An 18,779-nucleotide genomic window follows, 5' to 3' on the forward strand; every position below is an offset into this window, starting at 1 on the left:
ACAAAGGAACTCAATGGTTCAAATGGCTCTAAGCACTATGGGACTTAACATCTGAGGTCATCAGTCCCCTAGGACTTAGAACTACTTAAACCTAACCAACCTAAGGACATTACACACATCCATGCCTGAGGCAGGATTCGAACCTGTGACTGTAGTGGTCGCGTAGCTCCAGACTGAAGCGCCTAGAACCGCTCAGCCACTCCGGCCGGCAGGTACTCAATGTAACAGAAAGATTATGAAGTTCTTTACTACTCTGAGTCTATCAACATTGACAATTGTGGAGGTGATTTGGCAGAAGGCACTAACACAGCTAAATCTTGAGTGACTTTAAAAAAATCTGGGCCCATAGTCACCTCTGACTACTGGTGTATATGTTATTTGTATTTCCTGATCTACAGTTCTGAATTAATTGTTTTCCTTTATCATAATAATTATACATTGTTGATTTCTAATTTTCTCTTAGAATTGCAAAGGAGAATAGATTTTTTTCTTAGTCTGAGAAACAGTTATCAATTAACAAAAAAGTAATACTTTGTATTTGCATACAGGGAAATTTCTCCAGTTTAATGTTCAGCTTTATACCTTTTACAGTTGTGTATTTATTGAAGAGAACTTACCCATTTTCTTTTCTGTTTTAAAGGGTGATGCGGGATGAGGAATGTAACATCCTCCAAAATCTGTCACGTGAAGAGTTTCGGGAGTTCCGCACTCTTGTTATTGATATGGTTTTAGCAACAGACATGAGTTTCCATTTTCAGCAGCTGAAAAACATGAGGAATCTCCTGACACTCGCTGAGGCAAGGTAAGGTTCATTAATTTCAAATGTTATTTGTGTCAGTATGTTGCAAATGGATTTTAAGAAATTATTTTTGTGTTTTATTTGTGATAGTTTTATTTTTATTCACAATGATTTGTAGTCTCTATCATTTTTATCTTACAGTAATGAAAGACTGATGTCTATACAGCAGATAAGATATGACTTTATGTAATAGCCATGACTTATAGTTGCATTCACATGCAGGGACCATGTTATTTCCTGGTATACAGAGCTCCACAAATGTTTGCCCATGCTTTTCTTGGTTTTTCTCATAAATCATATGGTAGTCATACATTCCTTGATACCTAACAGTATGTCACATCTATTTATTCTTCCATAGACTTGCATAGATCATCATGGGTGAAACCTTTTACCAAAGGGCCTAAGTTTTAAATACTACTGCTAAATCTAGTATTCATATTTAAGACACTAATGACTATAAATTACAAAGACATCCACAATAGGCTCTCCACATACCTACTCTGATTACTGGCAAGTGCCAAGCCCCTCTTGATTTTTCAGGCTGTTGGAGATGCCTAAATGAAAACTGTTATATTAACAGTGTAACATGTATCTTTTGTATGATTGTTTTGATATTCAGCATTTGAGAAATTTCCATTAATGCAGCTTTCAGATTGTTTGGAAATGCTAGATTATTTCTCCTTTTTTGCTAATAATGTTATAGTGCATGTTCAGTGTCTATAGGAGTACATGAATGATACAAATAATGTAAACAGTCTTCACCTTGCAGACTCACCTCCACATTTCTTCAGTAGTTGCCACATGGATTCAAGTCCAGCTCCAACTCTTTCAAGTTGAAATGAAGAAGGCTTTTGTCTAAGCTACAATATGTTATTTGAGAAAAAGAATGTTTTGCCAAATGTTGTGTATCCTTCACAATTACAAGCATTTCACCAAAGCCTAGAGTGAAAGTGAACTATTGAAGTCATGTGAACTTAGTCAGAAAAAATATCTTTTTCTATGAAATTAGAGAGACAGCATGACAGACTAGTGCTTACCTTTGTGGTGAGTTTCCCCTCATCTTTGTAGTTGGATCCACCTCAACCTAGGGCCTATGTGACCCACCTCTCTTTTCCAAAATTTCCCAACCTATCCCTATTTTCTCGCTAAGGAAAGAACATACAAGTTCCAAAAATTAGGTTTAGTTTTTTTCACTTAAATAAGTGTTTCCTTCAGTAAGTACTTGAAGTTTTACTTCCTGGAGGTAAGTATTGACCACCTATTCCCTCCATATAATTTTAAAATTTTCTCAGTTGTATTTTTACTATAAGGTAATTGTTACCTGACTATCTTGTCCAAAGAAATATTTTCTTCCTTGCCTGTGTTTTGCCCATGTATTTTCATGAATTTTGTTTTGCATGATCATGTCTTTGCAGTGTGGACAAGTCCAAGGCTCTATCACTGGTGCTTCACTGTTGTGACATATCACATCCTGCTAAGCGATGGGATCTCCACCATAGATGGACTTCTCAACTTCTTGAGGAGTTCTTCAGACAAGGAGATAAGGAACGTGAGTTAGGACTGCCATTCAGCCCTCTATGTGATCGCAACAACACACTTGTTGCTGAGTCACAGATTGGTAAGTACATAACACAGAACAAAGATTTTTAAAATGTTATATACCAAATTAAAACAAGAATGTGGCACAGCAGCACTTCAGTTGTTATAAAGTTACTTTCTTATGTACAAATACATTGAACAAAACATGGAATTAGAGCACACAGTTTTGTGCCATTTGATGGTGAGAGACTCACCACTCTGCAAAAATTAAAGATATTTCATTCATAACATTGTGTTACCAATAATTGTAAACTAAATCAGTAAAGATCTGTTTAAAACTACACATAATTCTTTCAGGGATCCTGTAACGTTTCATGAATTTTCAGTTGCAAGGAAAATAGTCCTCAGTGAATGGTGAAATAATGTAGAAATTTGATGATAACATGTAAAATGAAAAATTAAACTATTTTATTCTGTTACATAACACTCCTCCCTTTGAAAAATTCATCACAGATTTTTCCTTTGATTATCTTCTGTGCTAAGCTCATATATCTACTTCACAACTGTACATTGTGCCTACTGCACCAATTTTATTGTTTGTGAGAGCTGACTTACATGGATTGTCTCTTTGTCTCCAAATTCTGTATCTTCTTAAACGTCAGTTTGTCAATCCCTTTTTTTGTTTCTATAGCATGCTACATTATCCTTTTTTCCATGTTTACAAGTTATACTTAATTTTAGAGTTTTACTAGTCTTGTGGTTTTTTAACCCATTGTTTTGGTATATTGTCTGAATCTTTGTCTTTTAAACAAAAAATTCCCGTACGTTTCCTCAAAATGCACAGCCTTAAAACTAAGCTTAGACAACAACTACTTGCAGTACTGCCATATACAATGTAGTGGCCAGTAGCTACCTAACTTATCTTACATTTATTTGCAGATTAACTATGTCTTTCAGTGCCATGCTTTCTTATTCTTACATTTATAGAACCAACATCCTCATCCTCTTTGGCAGTTTACCACGTGCATTGGCACTTAGTGATGCCATACACAATTTACATTGTTCTATGTTCATGATAATTGACCCTTGCTATGTTGCCTTGCTTGCAACTGTCTCACTCAGCTGCTGTGGTTTTATGAATAATTACACAATGTTTCCTCTTATCCTCTTTACTTACAACATTGCAAGTATTGTCAGATTTACTCTGATCCTCAGACACACATTCCTGAAATGATTCAGTCTCATTGGCTTGATTTTTAGCCTTACAAGCATTTTTCTCCTTTCTTCTGTTCCATCCTCTCCCCCTCTGGAGAAGGTTGTGCCACACCAAATCATGAAGAATCAGCATACTTCAGAAATAATGTATTTGTACCCCTTCATTATTCATAAAATTTGCTATACAATTAACATTATCAACAGCTTCCTGTGCATTCTTGATGGCACGTACCTTAAAAACACAGTCTGCTGTTCCCCTCTGCATGACACAAAAATCAGTGGCACATGCACTTCCTTGTAAATCTGACCTAGTCTTGACAGCTTCAAAACAACAACCATTATCAACCAGTGGCTTAGATACTACTGCACCTAATTCAGTATTACCCATGTTGCTGCTCACATACCCATTTACTTCTGTACAGCACTCACTCACTTTGTTTGACACTTCATGTACTTCAGACTCCACATTTTCACAGGATATTGGATCTGATACCTTTACACTACTCTCCATTACTTCCACAATGCTAATACTTTGCATATCAAGTAAAATTACAGCAACTTCCACAGCCTTTCATTGTTGTTGTTGTGGTCTTCAGTCCTGAGACTGGTTTGATGCAGCTCTCCATGCTACTCTATCCTGTGCAAACTTCTTCATCTCCCAGTACCTACTGCAACCTACATCCTTCTGAATCTGCTTAGTGTATTCATCTCTTGGTCTCCCTCTATGATTTTTACCCTCCACGCTGCCCTCCAATGCTAAATTTGTGATCCCTTGATGCCTCAGAACATGTCCTACCAACCGATCCCTTCTTCTGGTCAAGTTGTGCCACAAACTTCTCTTCTCCGCAATCCTATTCAATACCTCCTCATTAGTTACATGATCTACCCATCTAATCTTCAGCATTCTTCTGTAGCACCACATTTCGAAAGCTTCTATTCTCTTCTTGTCTAAACTGGTTATCGTCCATGTTTCACTTCCATACATGGGTACACTCCATACAAATACTTTCAGAAACGACTTCCTGACACTTAAATCTATACTCGATGTTAACAAATTTCTCTTCTTCAGAAACGATTTCCTTGCCATTGCCAGTCTACATTTTATATCCTCTCTACTTCGACCATCATCAGTTATTTTGCTCCCCAAATAGCAAAACTCCTTTACTACTTTAAGTGTCTCATTTCCTAATCTAATCCCCTCAGCATCACCCGATTTAATTTGACTACATTCCATTATCCTCGAATTGCTTTTGTTGATGTTCATCTTATATCTTCCTTTCAAGACACTGTCCATTCCATTCAACTGCTCTTCCAAGTCCTTTGCTGTCTCTGACAGAATTACAATGTCATCGGCGAACCTCAAAGTTTTTATTTCTTCTCCATGAATTTTAATACCTACTCCGAATTTTTCTTTTGTTTCCTTTACTGCTTGCTCAATATACAGATTGAATAACATCGGGGAGAGGCTACAACCCTGTCTCACTCCTTTCCTAACCACTGCTTCCCTTTCATGCCCCTCGACTCTTATAACTGCCATCTGGTTTCTGTACAAATTGTAAATAGCCTTTCGCTCCCTGTATTTCACCCCTGCCACCTTTAGAATTTGAAAGAGAGTATTCCAGTTAACGTTGTCAAAAGCTTTCTCTAAGTCTACAAATGCTAGAAACGTAGGTTTGCCTTTTCTTAATCTTTCTTCTAAGATAAGTCGTAAGGTTAGTATTGCCTCACGTGTTCCAACATTTCTACGGAATCCAAACTGATCTTCCGCGAGGTCCGCTTCTACCAGTTTTTCCATTCGTCTATAAAGAATTCGCGTTAGTATTTTACAGCTGTGACTTATTAAGCTGATAGTTCGGTAATTTTCACATCTGTCAACACCTGCTTTCTTTGGGATTGGAATTATTATATTCTTCTTGAAGTCTGTGGGTATTTCGCCTATACAGTAAAGCTGCATGTCCTCGGGAAAAATTTCATTACTAACATCTTTTTGCATTGTCTAGTCCACTACAAACATTCTTCAACCGTAATTGTTCCTGATTCCTCCTCTCAGATTCCTCTCTATCTCTTCTTTGCCCCCTCTCTGTAATAGTGTTATTCCTCATGTCATGATTTTCAAGAAACCAGTCCTCACAACTGCTCTGAAATTCCTCCACATACTCCGGAATCTTAAATAAGCTATCTCTCTCTCTCTCTCTTCTTCAGTACTCTATAACTGCACAATCTGCACCTATAGCCTTTACTGTGTTAAGCATATCCCTAGTGCTTGTGATTTGCTATGCATTGCTCTCCTGAAAATGAGCTACTGGTGCTGATAAAATCCTCAATGTTTCCTCCATGGCAGCACCGTGTGGAATCGATGATGACGTGTTTGACCCGATAATACTACAAAACCCAACAAAAGAGAGAGACATAAAATAACGATGCAGACACTTAAATACCCTACTATCATACACTTACTACAACATAATGTTCCACCAGAATAGCTACTCAGGAATATCATATACCCATACTTAAAGATAATGAATGAGCTAGACTCACAATAAAACACAGTGCCCCTTGAAAACAATACATATTGATAGACACCATCTTTGATCATTATTTGCACTCACTTCCTTTATAAAATACATACAATACAGCTGGACACACAGAAAAAAACCTCATTGCATCCCTATGGTCCTTATAGTCAAACAAGAGCACAAAAATAGATACTGCACTCTCCATACCATGTGTTGATGAAACTGCAACCCTGCTGTAGTTGAGCAGTCTTCCTAGGAATGGCAGCAGTCAGCATGGTTACACTGTTGCCAAAGTCCTGAGGTGATAGCCAATTCTAACACCAATTCTGATGTCTGAACATCAGATGACCAGTTCCTTATGCCAAAGTTGCAACCTGGGAAGCTGCAGTCACATTGTGAACAGGAGGTCGGGTGCAGAGTTTTGGTGAGGGGTGTAGTTCATGCCCGGAGGTGTCATTAATGCAGTGGTATTTGCAACAACATTTATGTACCATGCAAAATTTAGAGAGTTATAAGTGGGTTCAGAGCTGCGGTCAGTGACCAAGCTTAAATGCAGGAGAAGTGTTAATGCCTTGTCAGCACATCATAACCTCACTCTCACAGGTTACTGCCATGGCCACATGCTATATTGGCTGTGGTAGAAGGCTGAGGAAAGCACCAGTACTTGGACATTCCGCAATAACCCAGTGAGGCTTCCACCTGAATACTCTCAAAGCAGTCTGTTGTGCACTCAGGTGGAGACTGCCAACTGAGGTCCAGCATATCAGTTGCCGTGAAGACTAGATCCTAGCCATTCACCGTGGAGCAACCAAAGGGCGTCAGATGCTCACGAGTCAGTCAGGAGGCTGCACAGATACATCATACCTGGTTGGTGTGGATATGGCAGCTTACAGATCATCTTCGATGACCCATACTGTTGGAAGACTGGCCGCACATCAGTCTTCTCATTTGCAATGGCCCAGTAGGCAACAGTGGGAGACCTTAGCTGTGGTGTGCCTCTGGTTTGCTGCATCCGAGTGTTGAAGTCAGCAAGCAGGTAGCAGGCTGGTCATTATCAATCAGCGTATTGTGGTTTCACTGTCATTGTCTCTGGGTTCAAATGGTTCAAATGGCTCTGAGCACTATGGGACTCAACATCTTAGGTCATAAGTCCCCTAGAACTTAGAACTACTTAAACGTAACTAACCTAAGGACATCACACACACCCATGCTGGAGGCAGGATTCGAACCTGCGACCGTAGCAGTCCCGCGGTTCCTGACTGCAGCGCCAGAACCGCTAGACCACCGCGGCCGGCTTGTCTCTGGGTTTAGGGACACTGACAGAATGGCAGCATGACAGAATGTTGTCTTCAGCTACAAAAGCCTTGTTATTTAAATGGTCAAGTCTGCACCTATGATGCAGTGCATTTGCCCTCATTTATCAGACCAACCAATGCTTCTTGCCTCTCTGTGGTAATTCAGTAATTATTCAGGGTCAGCAGGCTCAGTTTGGTCTGCCTATATTTGATTTTTCAATGGCCCTTCGCGGTGAAGTTATATCACTGTGCTTTGTTATGTAGCATAGCAGTGTTTGCATTTCTGCCTGCCTCACTCTGAGGTTGTGTGGCAGTACTCACCTCATGTCCTGACAGCTGTTACATTGGTGGTATGCCTTGTTGGCATTCTCACTGGCACTCTGACTCAACGCTAGTCTTCTCTGTTATGAGCTCACCTGATAGGACTCAAAAATTTAAACATGTGCAATAAAATTATTCTGCTGCACAACACTATATTCCAAACTATCCGATAGAATACAGAGTTTAGTGAACTGAGGAAATTCAAGCTATGGATTCATGATATGTCATATATCATATTATATTTATGATATTTTGCACACCAAATTATATTATTAAGTCCACTTAAGATCCCTTAAGACCAAACACTTCTTATTTCCTCAAACAGCTGAACCATGTACAAACATATTTCATTTTTTTAATCCTTTTTAATTAATGAATATGTGATTCCACAGGATAAACTTGGCAGTTACAATCCACAGTGTCTCTACTTACTTATCTGTACATATTTCAAAAACCACCATCACATTTACTATAACTTTTCTTTGTAACAAATCTCTTGACTCATAATTTCATACATGCACTTCCTTTTTTCAAAATTTGTGAGAGCAGAGCTCTTCCCTTTGCATTTTCACTGTAGAAAAGCATTTATCATGTAATTTAGCTTGCTAAGATAAAAGATGAAGTATCTCTTTTACTACCTTGTTTCACATGTAACATACTTCATTCAAAGTACTAGTGTATGTTGAACCACACCACTGTTCATTACATGATATAATCTAGTTATTGACTTTCCCATTTTGCATTTTATTGCTCTGTTTGTATTCGATTCCCCTTTTAATATCATCCAGTTATTTTATAGGTACATTCTTTTCAAACATAAGAATATGAGATATTTGTACTGTTTGATCAGGCTACATCATTATTCCAGTACTCTTTCTCAAAGGTAACTACATTTACATTGCTTTAAATTCACTGATCACAACAGCATAAGTTCCTCAAATTTATTGAGATAGAAAATGTTTAGGTTCATCTTTACTATAAGGAGTTGCATGCTGCCATTTTAACCTACATTACTCTCTGCAGTTTCAAATCTCAGATCTATGCTAAGTCAAATGTGCAGAAATGTAAATGCAAAGAATCATCAGTGCCCAGGTAAGTCTATTAGCCTTTAACTATTTTGGAGAACACATCAATAGTGTGACCAACAGTCAAAGTACAGCTTCTTGCCTACATAAAAGCTGTGCTTGCACCTTCTCCTATGAGCAGAGACTGTGTAAATAACTTTTTATCCTTTCAGAGTGAGTGTCCCTTTATTAATCCATCTATACAAAAAAAGAAAAAAAAAACAGTTCAGGTCATTCTGATGATTGATGTACGTGACCAAGGATTAGACTGTCCCTTCCTTGGGTTCGACCATCCTTCTTTTCTCCAGTGCCTACATAAAATTGTGTACACCTCATCATAAATCTTTAACAGTATGTAGAACCTCTGACCCTTATCATAATACATCCCAGTGATGAAGTTTCTCCATAGCATATCAACTCTACCTGATTATTTCAAACATTTGTTTCCTGAATCTTTCTTTTTGTACCTTTTTACCTACACTTCTTGCAATGCCACAACATACATATATTAAATCATCTAGTAATAAGTCTTCTTATTAATTTTATTTCTCCTTCATGCTTTTCCAAATAGTCTTCACCCTCCATTAAATACTTATTGTCAGTGACTCTCCACCAGGTATCTATTTGCTGCTACTAGATTATTAAGTTTGTATTTATTCTGTATTATCAAAGCAGTTACATTCCACTCACATCAAAAACCATTCCCTGCTGGGAATCAATGTTTCGAACATAGTCTTTCTTCTACTTTTCTTTAGACAAATAATTGGTAAGTATATCAAAAAGTAGTTTTTGAGCTGTGTTGAGACTAATTTCCAAGGTTTTTTTCTTATTCCCAGTTTAATCTTAATTAAAAGACACAATTCAGCCACAGCTATTGTCTGAAAAAGAGATAAACATGCATGCACATGTGCGATCGTGCGCTCAAGCTTTAAATATTGGCATAAATGGTTGGTTTCCTAGGCCCAGTATTCTTTTAAATTTTAACAACAATAAGTATATCCTCATTTGTATTTAAACAATATCATTAGATTCTGCCCTAACTACCCTTCACAGAACGAACTGCTAATAAGAAAAATCTCAGTTCAGGATGTTTACAGCTCACATAATCAGTCATACTGCTAGCTGCACTGCTGATACATTACATGTGCACTGAGTGACACTGTGATGAACTGCTGCATAGTCATTGCATAGCCAGCTGATCAGCTGCTGCACTGCAAAGCAGAGCTGGGCTGTTCTTGCACTCACTGGCCACAACAGGGATGACATCTGGGATTGCTGCTGCCACTGTAGTCTCAAAATCACGATATGAAATTCTTCTGTGTTATCGATGAAATGGTTCATGGTGTGGGTTCCTGTAGTCATGTCCTAGTTCATGAACCATGGGCAACGTATGAGTGGCCAAGTAAGTGGTCCCGACAGTCGGGATACCAGTTACTTTGGAATAAGGCTGGGCATCTCGGACATATTCTGAGTCATGGTCACCTTTGTGCTCATACGGCAAAGACTACCAAATCCACCGGTTAGTCCCTCAGCCGTTAGGGGTAAAACCCAATGGGACTCGGGGCAAGTAAGGCTAGCAACCTGCTTCCCTGGTACTTTAAATATGATGCTGGCAACAATCAGAGCAAAATGCCTCGGACCCTTGGAGGTGACGGAGTCCCACCTCTAACTGACAAACCAGGGACTCCTAAGATACGACTTGGCAAACAAATGGTAATGAGATGGGGAGCTATTAATATCAATGGAGGCTACTCTGGGAAGAAGATAGAGCTGGCAGAGGCTGCAAGTAAGATGGGGCTGGACGTTTTAGCTGTTAGTGACATTCGGGTAAGGGGTGATAAAGAAGAGGAAGTGGGAGAATACAAGTCTACCTGTCAGGAGTCAAAGCAGGAATAGCACAGTGGGGTGTAGGGCTTTACATCAGGAAAGAAATGGAACCCAGCATAGTTGCAATAAGGTATGTAAACGCACGACTGATGTGGATAGATTTGACAGTGTCTAGCAAGAAAATTAGGATTGTGTCAGTATATTCGCATTGTGAACGGACAGATCAAGATAAGATGGTTAGTTTTTATGAGGCACTCAGTGATGTAGTTGTTAGAGTAAAGGACAAGGACAGTGTTCTGCTCATGGGTGATTTTAACGCCAGGATTGGAAATCGAACAGAAGGGTATGAAAGGTTATGGGTAAATTTGGAGAGGATATGGAGGCCAACAGGAACGGGAAACAACTCTTGGATTTCTGTGCCAGTATGGGCTTAGTAATCACAAACTCCTTTTTTAAACATAAGAACATTCACCGGTATACTTAGGAAGGCAGGGGAACCAGATCTGTCATAGACTATATAATAACAGATCAGGAATTCAGGAAGGCTGTGAGGGACACATGTGTATTCAGGGGATTCTTTGATGACACTGATCATTATTTAATCTGCAGTGAAATTGGGATTGTGAGGCCGAAAGTGCAGGAGGTCAGGCCCATATGTAGGAGGATAAGAGTGGAGAAACTTCAGGATAAGGAAATCAGGCATAAGTACATAACAGCGATCTCAGAAAGGTACCAGTTAGTTGAATGTAGTCAATTACAGTCATTGGAAAAGGAATGGACAAGGTACAGGGACACAGTGCTAGAAGTGGCTAAAGAATGTCTTGGAACAGTAGCGTGTAAAAGTAGGATGAAGCAAACAGCTTGGTGGAATGATACAGTCAAGGCAGCCTGTAAAAGGAAAAAGAAGGCGTATCAAAAATGGCTACATACCAGAACCCAGGTAGACAGAGAAAGTTATGTTGAAGAAAGAAACAAAACCAAACAGATAATTGCAGCATCCAAGAAGAAATCGTGGGAAGACTTTGGAAACAGGTTGGAGACTATGGGTCAAGCTGCTGGAAAACCATTCTGGAGTGTAATTAGCAGTCTTCGAAAGGGAGGTAAGAAGGAAATGACAAGTATTTTGGACAGGTCAGGAAAACTGCTGGTGAATCCTGTGGATGCCTTGGGCAGATGGAGGGAATATTTTGAAGAGTTGCTCAATGTAGGTGAAAATGCGATCAGTAATGTTTCAGATTTTGAGGTAGAATGGGATAGGAATGATGATGGACATAGGATCACATTTGAGGAAGTGGAAAAAATGGTCAATAGATTGCAGTGCAATAAAGCGGCTGGGGTGGATGAAATTAAGCCGGAACTCATCAAATACAGTGGAATGTCAGGTCTTAAATGGCTACACAGGATAATTGAAATGGCCTGGGAGTTGGGACAGGTTCCATCAGACTGGAAAAAAAGCAGTAATCACACCAATCTTTAAACATGGAAACAGAAAAGATTGTAACAACTACAGAGGTATCTCTTCAATCAGTGTTGTGGGTAAAATCTTCTCAGGTATTGTTGAAAGGAAAGTGCGAGTATTAGTTGAGGACCAATTGGATGAAAATCAGTGTGGGTTTAGGCCTCTTAGAGGTTGTCAGGACCAGATCTTTAGCTTACGTCAAATAATGGAGAAGTGTTATGAGTGGAACAGGGAACTGTATCTATGCTTTATAGATCTAGAAAAGGCATATGACCGGGTTCCTAGGAGGAAGTTATTGTCTGTTCTACAAGATTATGGAATAGGAGGCAAACTTTTGCAAGCAATTAAAGGTCTTTACATGGATAGTCAGGCAGCAGTTAGAGTTGATGGTAAATTGAGTTCATGGTTCAGAATAGTTTCAGGGGTAAGACAAGGCTGCAACCTGTCTCCACTGTTGTTCATATTATTTATGGATCATATGTTGAAAACAATAGACTGGCTGGGTGAGATTAAGATATGTGAACACAAAATAAGCAGTCTTGCATATGCGAATGACTTGGTTGTGATGGCAGATTCAATTGAAAGTTTGCAAAGTAATATTTCAGAGCTAGATCAGAAATGTAAGGACTATGGTATGAAGATTAGCATCTCCAAAACAAAAGTAATGTCAGTGGGAAAAAAGTATAAACGGATTGAGTGCCAAATAGGAGGAACAAAGTTAGAACAGGTGGAGGGTTTCAAGTACTTAGGATGCATATTCTTACAGGATGGCAACATAGTGAAAGAACTGGAAGCAAGGTGTAGCAAAGCTAATGCAGTGAGCGCTCAGCTATGATCTACTCTCTTCTGCAAGAAGGAAGTCAGTACCAAGACTAAGTTATCTGTGCACCATTCAATCTTTCGACCAACTTTGTTGTATGGGAGCGAAAGCTGGGTGGATTCAGGTTACCTTATCAACAAGTTTGAGGTTATGGATATCAAAGTAGCTAGGATGATTGCAGGTACTAGTAGATGGGAACAATGGCAGGAGGGTGTCCACAATGAGGAAATCAAAGAAAAACTGGGAATGAACTCTATAGATGTAGCAGTCAGGGCAAACAGGCTTAGATGGTGGGGTCATGTTACACACATGGGAGAAGCAAGGTTACCCAAGAGACTCATGGATTCAGCAGTAGAGGGTAGGAGGAGTCGGGGCAGACCGAGGAGAAGGTACCTGGATTCGGTTAAGAATGATTTTGAAGTAATAGGTTTAACATCAGAAGAGGCACCAATGTTAGCACTGAATAGGGGATCATGGAGGAACTTTATAAGGGGGGCTATGCTCCAGACTGAACGCTGAAAGGCATAATCAGTCTTAAATGATGACGATGATGATGATGATATCGATGAAATTATTCTCTAGTCATGTCTCAAAGTTGCTTAAGCACCCAATAGAGGGGCACTCGCTATTGCGCCTTGTCAATATTCTGAAGTAATTTCTTTTCCATCTTTTCCATCCAACATGTAGTGGGATGTTCCACACTTAGCATGTGCCTAAATGATGTGTAGGATTTCCATGAACATCTTCCATTGGTCTAAATGGTTAGAAATGGAACATGTTATTCCACAGAATCATCTTATTGCTATGGTTGGTCAATCAACATTTGACACTATGGTCAGTCAAAGAATGCTTCTTTGATCTTAACCAAATTAAACTTCTTTCTTCATAACTATTAAAACTAATTTAGTCAACACACTGTGTGTGCCCACTTAGACTTATCAGCTGTTGCCATGTGTTGCTCTGGACAAAATTATATCTTCTATCATTACCATCAAAATTCTTGAAAATTATTTTTATTATTACTAAAGCTCTCTTCTTTTAGCACTTGTAATTCATGTCCTGTTGTATGGTGCCAAATGTAGTGTTATGTGTGAATTGTTTTAGTATGTTGTGTACCACTTCATGCACATTTTGTCACCCAGCTGGTATATGCGCTGACTTATATCTTACAAATACCTTGAGGTTGCCATTCTGGAATTTATCTGCTGTAGTGTATCTGCACACAGTGTCATTAGAACATGACATGTGACTTCACTTTTTGCTGTGGATGGGTGCTGAAAAGAGCTTCACTTTATTGAAGCTTCTAAAATGAAATAATCAGTTTTGTGATAACTCTTCCATACTATATTCACAATGTTTCCAAAATACAACTTCAGTTTTAGTTGTGAGTCTCACACAACTTGTAACTCAAAGATAGATCATAACATGTGTTGCTGTTACAATTTGACATTTCAGACTGACAGTTGTCCTGGCATAGACATTATTGCCCACACCCTTTGTTCCATAACTTCCAAGGCACTGCAAAGCCACGATGCCAAAACATAAGTGGGCCTCCACAGCAGGTGGAGAGGGGCACTCGCTATTGCGCCTTGTCAATATTCTGAAGTAATTTCTTTTCCATCTTTTCCATCCAACATGTAGTGGGATGTTCCACACTTAGCATGTGCCTAAATGACGTGTAGGATTTCCATGAACATCTTCCATTGGTCTAAATGGTTAGAAATGGAACATGTTATTCCACAGAATCATCATGTTATATGTTACATCATCGTGAATGTGTATGCCCGCACATGTGCCCTCCCGCCCTCCCCACCGTCACACAGAGCTAATTTTTCCAGTGTGTGCGTTGGAGGGGGGGGGGGGGGGGGAGGAGGTGCCTTGCACGTGTGTGCACGTACCTAAAATAGTTCTGGTTAATCAAATTAACAGTAACAAAGATTTATCTTTCAAATAAAGACTTGACTGCTTGTACTTGTAAAGACAAGTGGCTTGACTGCAAACAGTTGTACATGCTTCTTTTCTTACTATTTGTTAAGAGGTTGTGTCTGTTAGTGGCCCTTCCATGTGTAAATCATGATGGTATGTGGCTCATTAATACTTATTAGGTGGAGATATCCACATCCATTTGTACACTTGTCCCTTTGTGCACTTGAATGTGAACTAAAGCTGAAAAATGGCCAATAGTGTTAAATAAAGTACTCATTTTAATCAAACAACCTGGTGGAAATCATGTCTTTCTTTGAACTGATCCCACCCATGCCCACCAGAGGAGGTAGCAGACTTAACTTTGATGTCAAACATCAATGACTGACATTCAACAAAACAATGTGCAGGGGAATATTACTAATGTGGACATCCATACAGGTGTATTTCCTGGTCTAACAGCTGCTTGTTGGTGCTTATAGAATATTACACAAGGGAAACTTGAAGAAAACTGCATAAATACTCAGTCAGATCTTGATAAGATTTCAAAGTAGTGCTGTGGCTGATAACTTGCTTTACATGTCCAAAAAGATAAAATCGTGCAATTTTAAAAAAAAAAAAGAGAAAGAAAAAACCGACATACACACATAGTATCCTTATTAGAGTGCAACAACTTCTATGAATAACTTGATGTAACAGTGGAAAAACAAAACGATTACATAGGCTCATTCAAAGGTAAAGAAAGTGGCAGGCTTCATTTCATGGGATGGATGCTGGGAAAATGCTATCACTTAAGAAAGAAGATTGTTTACAAAATACTTGTACATTCTGTCTTAGAATGTGTTGGCCCTAGAACAGGTAAATCTAGCAGGAAATATATACTGATATATGTGAGGGAGGGAGTGAAGCTCTGAATTTAACATGATATAATTAAAACTAAATTAATTCACGTATTTCCCAAAGTTTTCTACTTAACTGTAATATTATTGTGTGCAATATTCACATTTTAAAATAAGACATAGTACATTTGTGATAGTGATCACAGTAACACTTGATGAGCTAAGTTTAAAACAGTTTCCTTTACATTCAAGTTGTCTTAGTAATGATGTATTTTTAAGTTCAGCAATAAGATTATTATAATTTTACTTACTTCAAAGACAAGAGTAATGTTACGATATCTGAAGTTTGATGTTATTCTTTAAGTCAGCTAGTTTCCAGACTAAAAAGAGAAGACTAATTTTAAATTTTCTTTACTCTGATCATTGGAATTACTGTAATTTAAAGAAAGGTATTTTTTGTAAGACAAAGTTGTTGTAATGATAGCATATCACTTTAGTTCTTCATATTCTGTTAAAATACTGATTGCATTTGATTAGTCCCAATAAAGTACATCTATGAAGTTTACTATAAAAAAAACTTATGTGTGTTTTAGGTTTCATCGAATTTATTGTTGAGCCAAGCATGGCAGTATGCAGTGATATGTTGGAAGCAATTTTGGGTCCACTTCATTCATCTTGTAAACCAACATCTGCTGAAAGCATCCAGAGTACAGGATCAGAAAATGCTGAAATTGACAGAACTAAGAACGGTACAAAAATTATGATTATTTCATTCACTTACATACTTATTCCATTTAGAGTAACATATAAATAAAGAATTTTCGGAATGATACTGCAATTAAATGATAGAAAGGTCTTTTGCTTACTGAGAAACAGCAGATCAATTGACATATTTCTGTAAAATTTTTTTTCTTCTTTTTTAATGTTCCTCTCAATGTGCTGTGACCAGGAAAGTAGAAGACTTTCATGTCTTTATAGCAGTGTACTCTTCTTATATATTTCTTCATGTATAAACCACATGACAGTGCAGTGAAGGCCAGAACAAAATTTGTTAATAATAGGAACTGCAATTTGTTTCTTGGTGGGCATATTAATAATGACAAAAATCACACACACTGGCATGGAATGAGTAAAAAGATATATTCATAAATATTCAACTGGCTTAACAATTTTGTTCTTGTGCTCAGTATTTTAGAAACTGACTCATTGTTTTTTGTCAGGTGCTACATATGACAGCAGTAGATGTATTCACTGTCTGGATACTAACCAAACCATCACTTGCAGTGCCTGCCCAAATTTATTGAAATATTGTGAAGAAAAATGGAATCATCAATCCATATGTGCAACCATAAACCTTCTATTATTCATACCAGGAAACTCTCAACTTGCTTATGATTGAGATATGAATTAAACCAGTCATTAATTACAGTTCTTAGTGTTAAACAACAGACATGTTGCAGTTTTTTAGATTTCCATGCATCTAGCTGGTTTCATGAAGTACAAAGAAAAATTGGAGAGAAATAATATTAGGAAGAAGGAAGGGGCAAAGAAAAAAAATTGATTAGAGAATAAATCTGGAAATACATTGTTGAGGTAAGACTATCAGATTAAGGGTGGGGTAGTGTTGTGATGGAGGTGCCATATAAAAATAATAGAAAACAAACTATATTAGTGCCAAATCCTTAGTTCTCATGGTCATTATACTGATTGGTGACAGATCCAGTGACATTTAACATCTAGGGAGTGAGGGTGGTGGAGGGGTGATGGTAAATGAGATGACTTGTAAAGCATTTAGAATGCCTGGGTTAATTTCAAACTAACTTAGTACAAGTAAGGCTTACTACCTAGGAATAAGTACAGTGGTGGTGAGACATCCTGAAAACCTCCATTTGTAGGTTTTGGGTGGCAAAAGGGGATACCTGAAGCAATTTCAATAGCACTTCAGATATGACTGACTGTCCAGAATAAATACTTGTGATAGGATGGGGTGGGATGACAAGCACTGCTAGGAATGGGGTTAGGCTTGGGAAGAAGGTTACATGTTAAAACAACAGAGTGGTAAGAAGGTGACACATTATAATGGGAAACAGTTTATATTGGGGTAAAATCTATAGTTACTTGTGTTTGCCACCAAGAGGATGGTGGGTGGAGGGGGGGGGGGGGGGTTGTGCAGGAAAGAGTAATTACATTAGTAAAAATGGCAAATATTTCTGTCACATCCATAATATTTGGGGTTGCTAAGCCAAATGGTAACAGTTCTAATGAAAATTTTTCCTTAATTATGGCTGTGTGGAGGAAATAGGATGATATATGTAACATGTAACACACAATGAATATGGAATGAGTGGAACAGTTTCAGCACAAGTTGGTATACATTTCACTACTCTCTGGGAAAACACTGGTGGGAGGGACTTGCCTTACCAACCTGCATGGGGAAGAGAATTTTATTGACATGAGAATCATATAACTTATACCTCCTGGTTGTTAGCAGGTTAGTTATAGTTCTATTGATATAATGGGGCTCTTTCCTTATGTATGTGCAGTATGGTACATTTGTTTATGTTTAGGATCAACTGCTAGTCTTTACACCTGATTACTCACTGTACATGTTACTGTAGCCTTCTTGACAGTAAACTAAATAGAAATGGCTAAAACATTTTTTGTTGTGCCCATCTGCAACTCAGCATGTCCGCTATGTAGTGAGTGGCAGCTTTCCTTCTCATAATATTGTTACATTCCCTCATGGATTTTCCATTGTTTGAAATGGCTAAAACAAGTATACATACATAAAAATTTTGCAGATAGCTGGCATTCTTAGAATTTCATTAACTATAAGAGTAATTTAGAAAACCAAAGAAAGATAGACAGAAAAATGAATGTTTTTAGTAAAGGGAAATGTCTTCCAGAGAGACCTGGTGTACTTCAGATGATTCAGAAATAAGACCAGACTCATATTTGAGCTTAAAATTCCATACTACCACATTATCAGTCAAAATGAATTGCCCCAACCAAACTGTTGACATCAGCATCACACAATGTCTTGCTACAAATATTGCTATGAACCATAATAACAATAGATGTTAGTTTCACATCAGCATCACACAATGTCTTGCTACAGATATTGCTATGAACCATAGTAACAATAGATGTTAGTTTCACCAC

At 38.2% G+C, this 18,779-nt stretch overlaps 1 protein-coding gene across 1 annotated transcript in view; it reads left to right on the top strand.

The window, feature by feature from the left end:
- LOC126482026 (dual specificity calcium/calmodulin-dependent 3',5'-cyclic nucleotide phosphodiesterase 1-like) overlaps positions 1-18,779 on the top strand; it is a 671,133-nt gene that overhangs the window by 612,249 nt on the left and 40,105 nt on the right. Inside the window, exons 11-13 of the mRNA XM_050105997.1 lie at positions 641-802; positions 2,215-2,417; positions 16,211-16,366. Coding sequence (XP_049961954.1) covers positions 641-802; positions 2,215-2,417; positions 16,211-16,366 — 521 coding nt within the window. The remainder of the gene's footprint in view (positions 1-640; positions 803-2,214; positions 2,418-16,210; positions 16,367-18,779) is intronic.

The sequence above is a fragment of the Schistocerca serialis genome, chromosome 5, assembly GCF_023864345.2.
Source record: "Schistocerca serialis cubense isolate TAMUIC-IGC-003099 chromosome 5, iqSchSeri2.2, whole genome shotgun sequence".
NCBI classification, from domain to species: Eukaryota; Metazoa; Arthropoda; class Insecta; order Orthoptera; family Acrididae; genus Schistocerca; species Schistocerca serialis.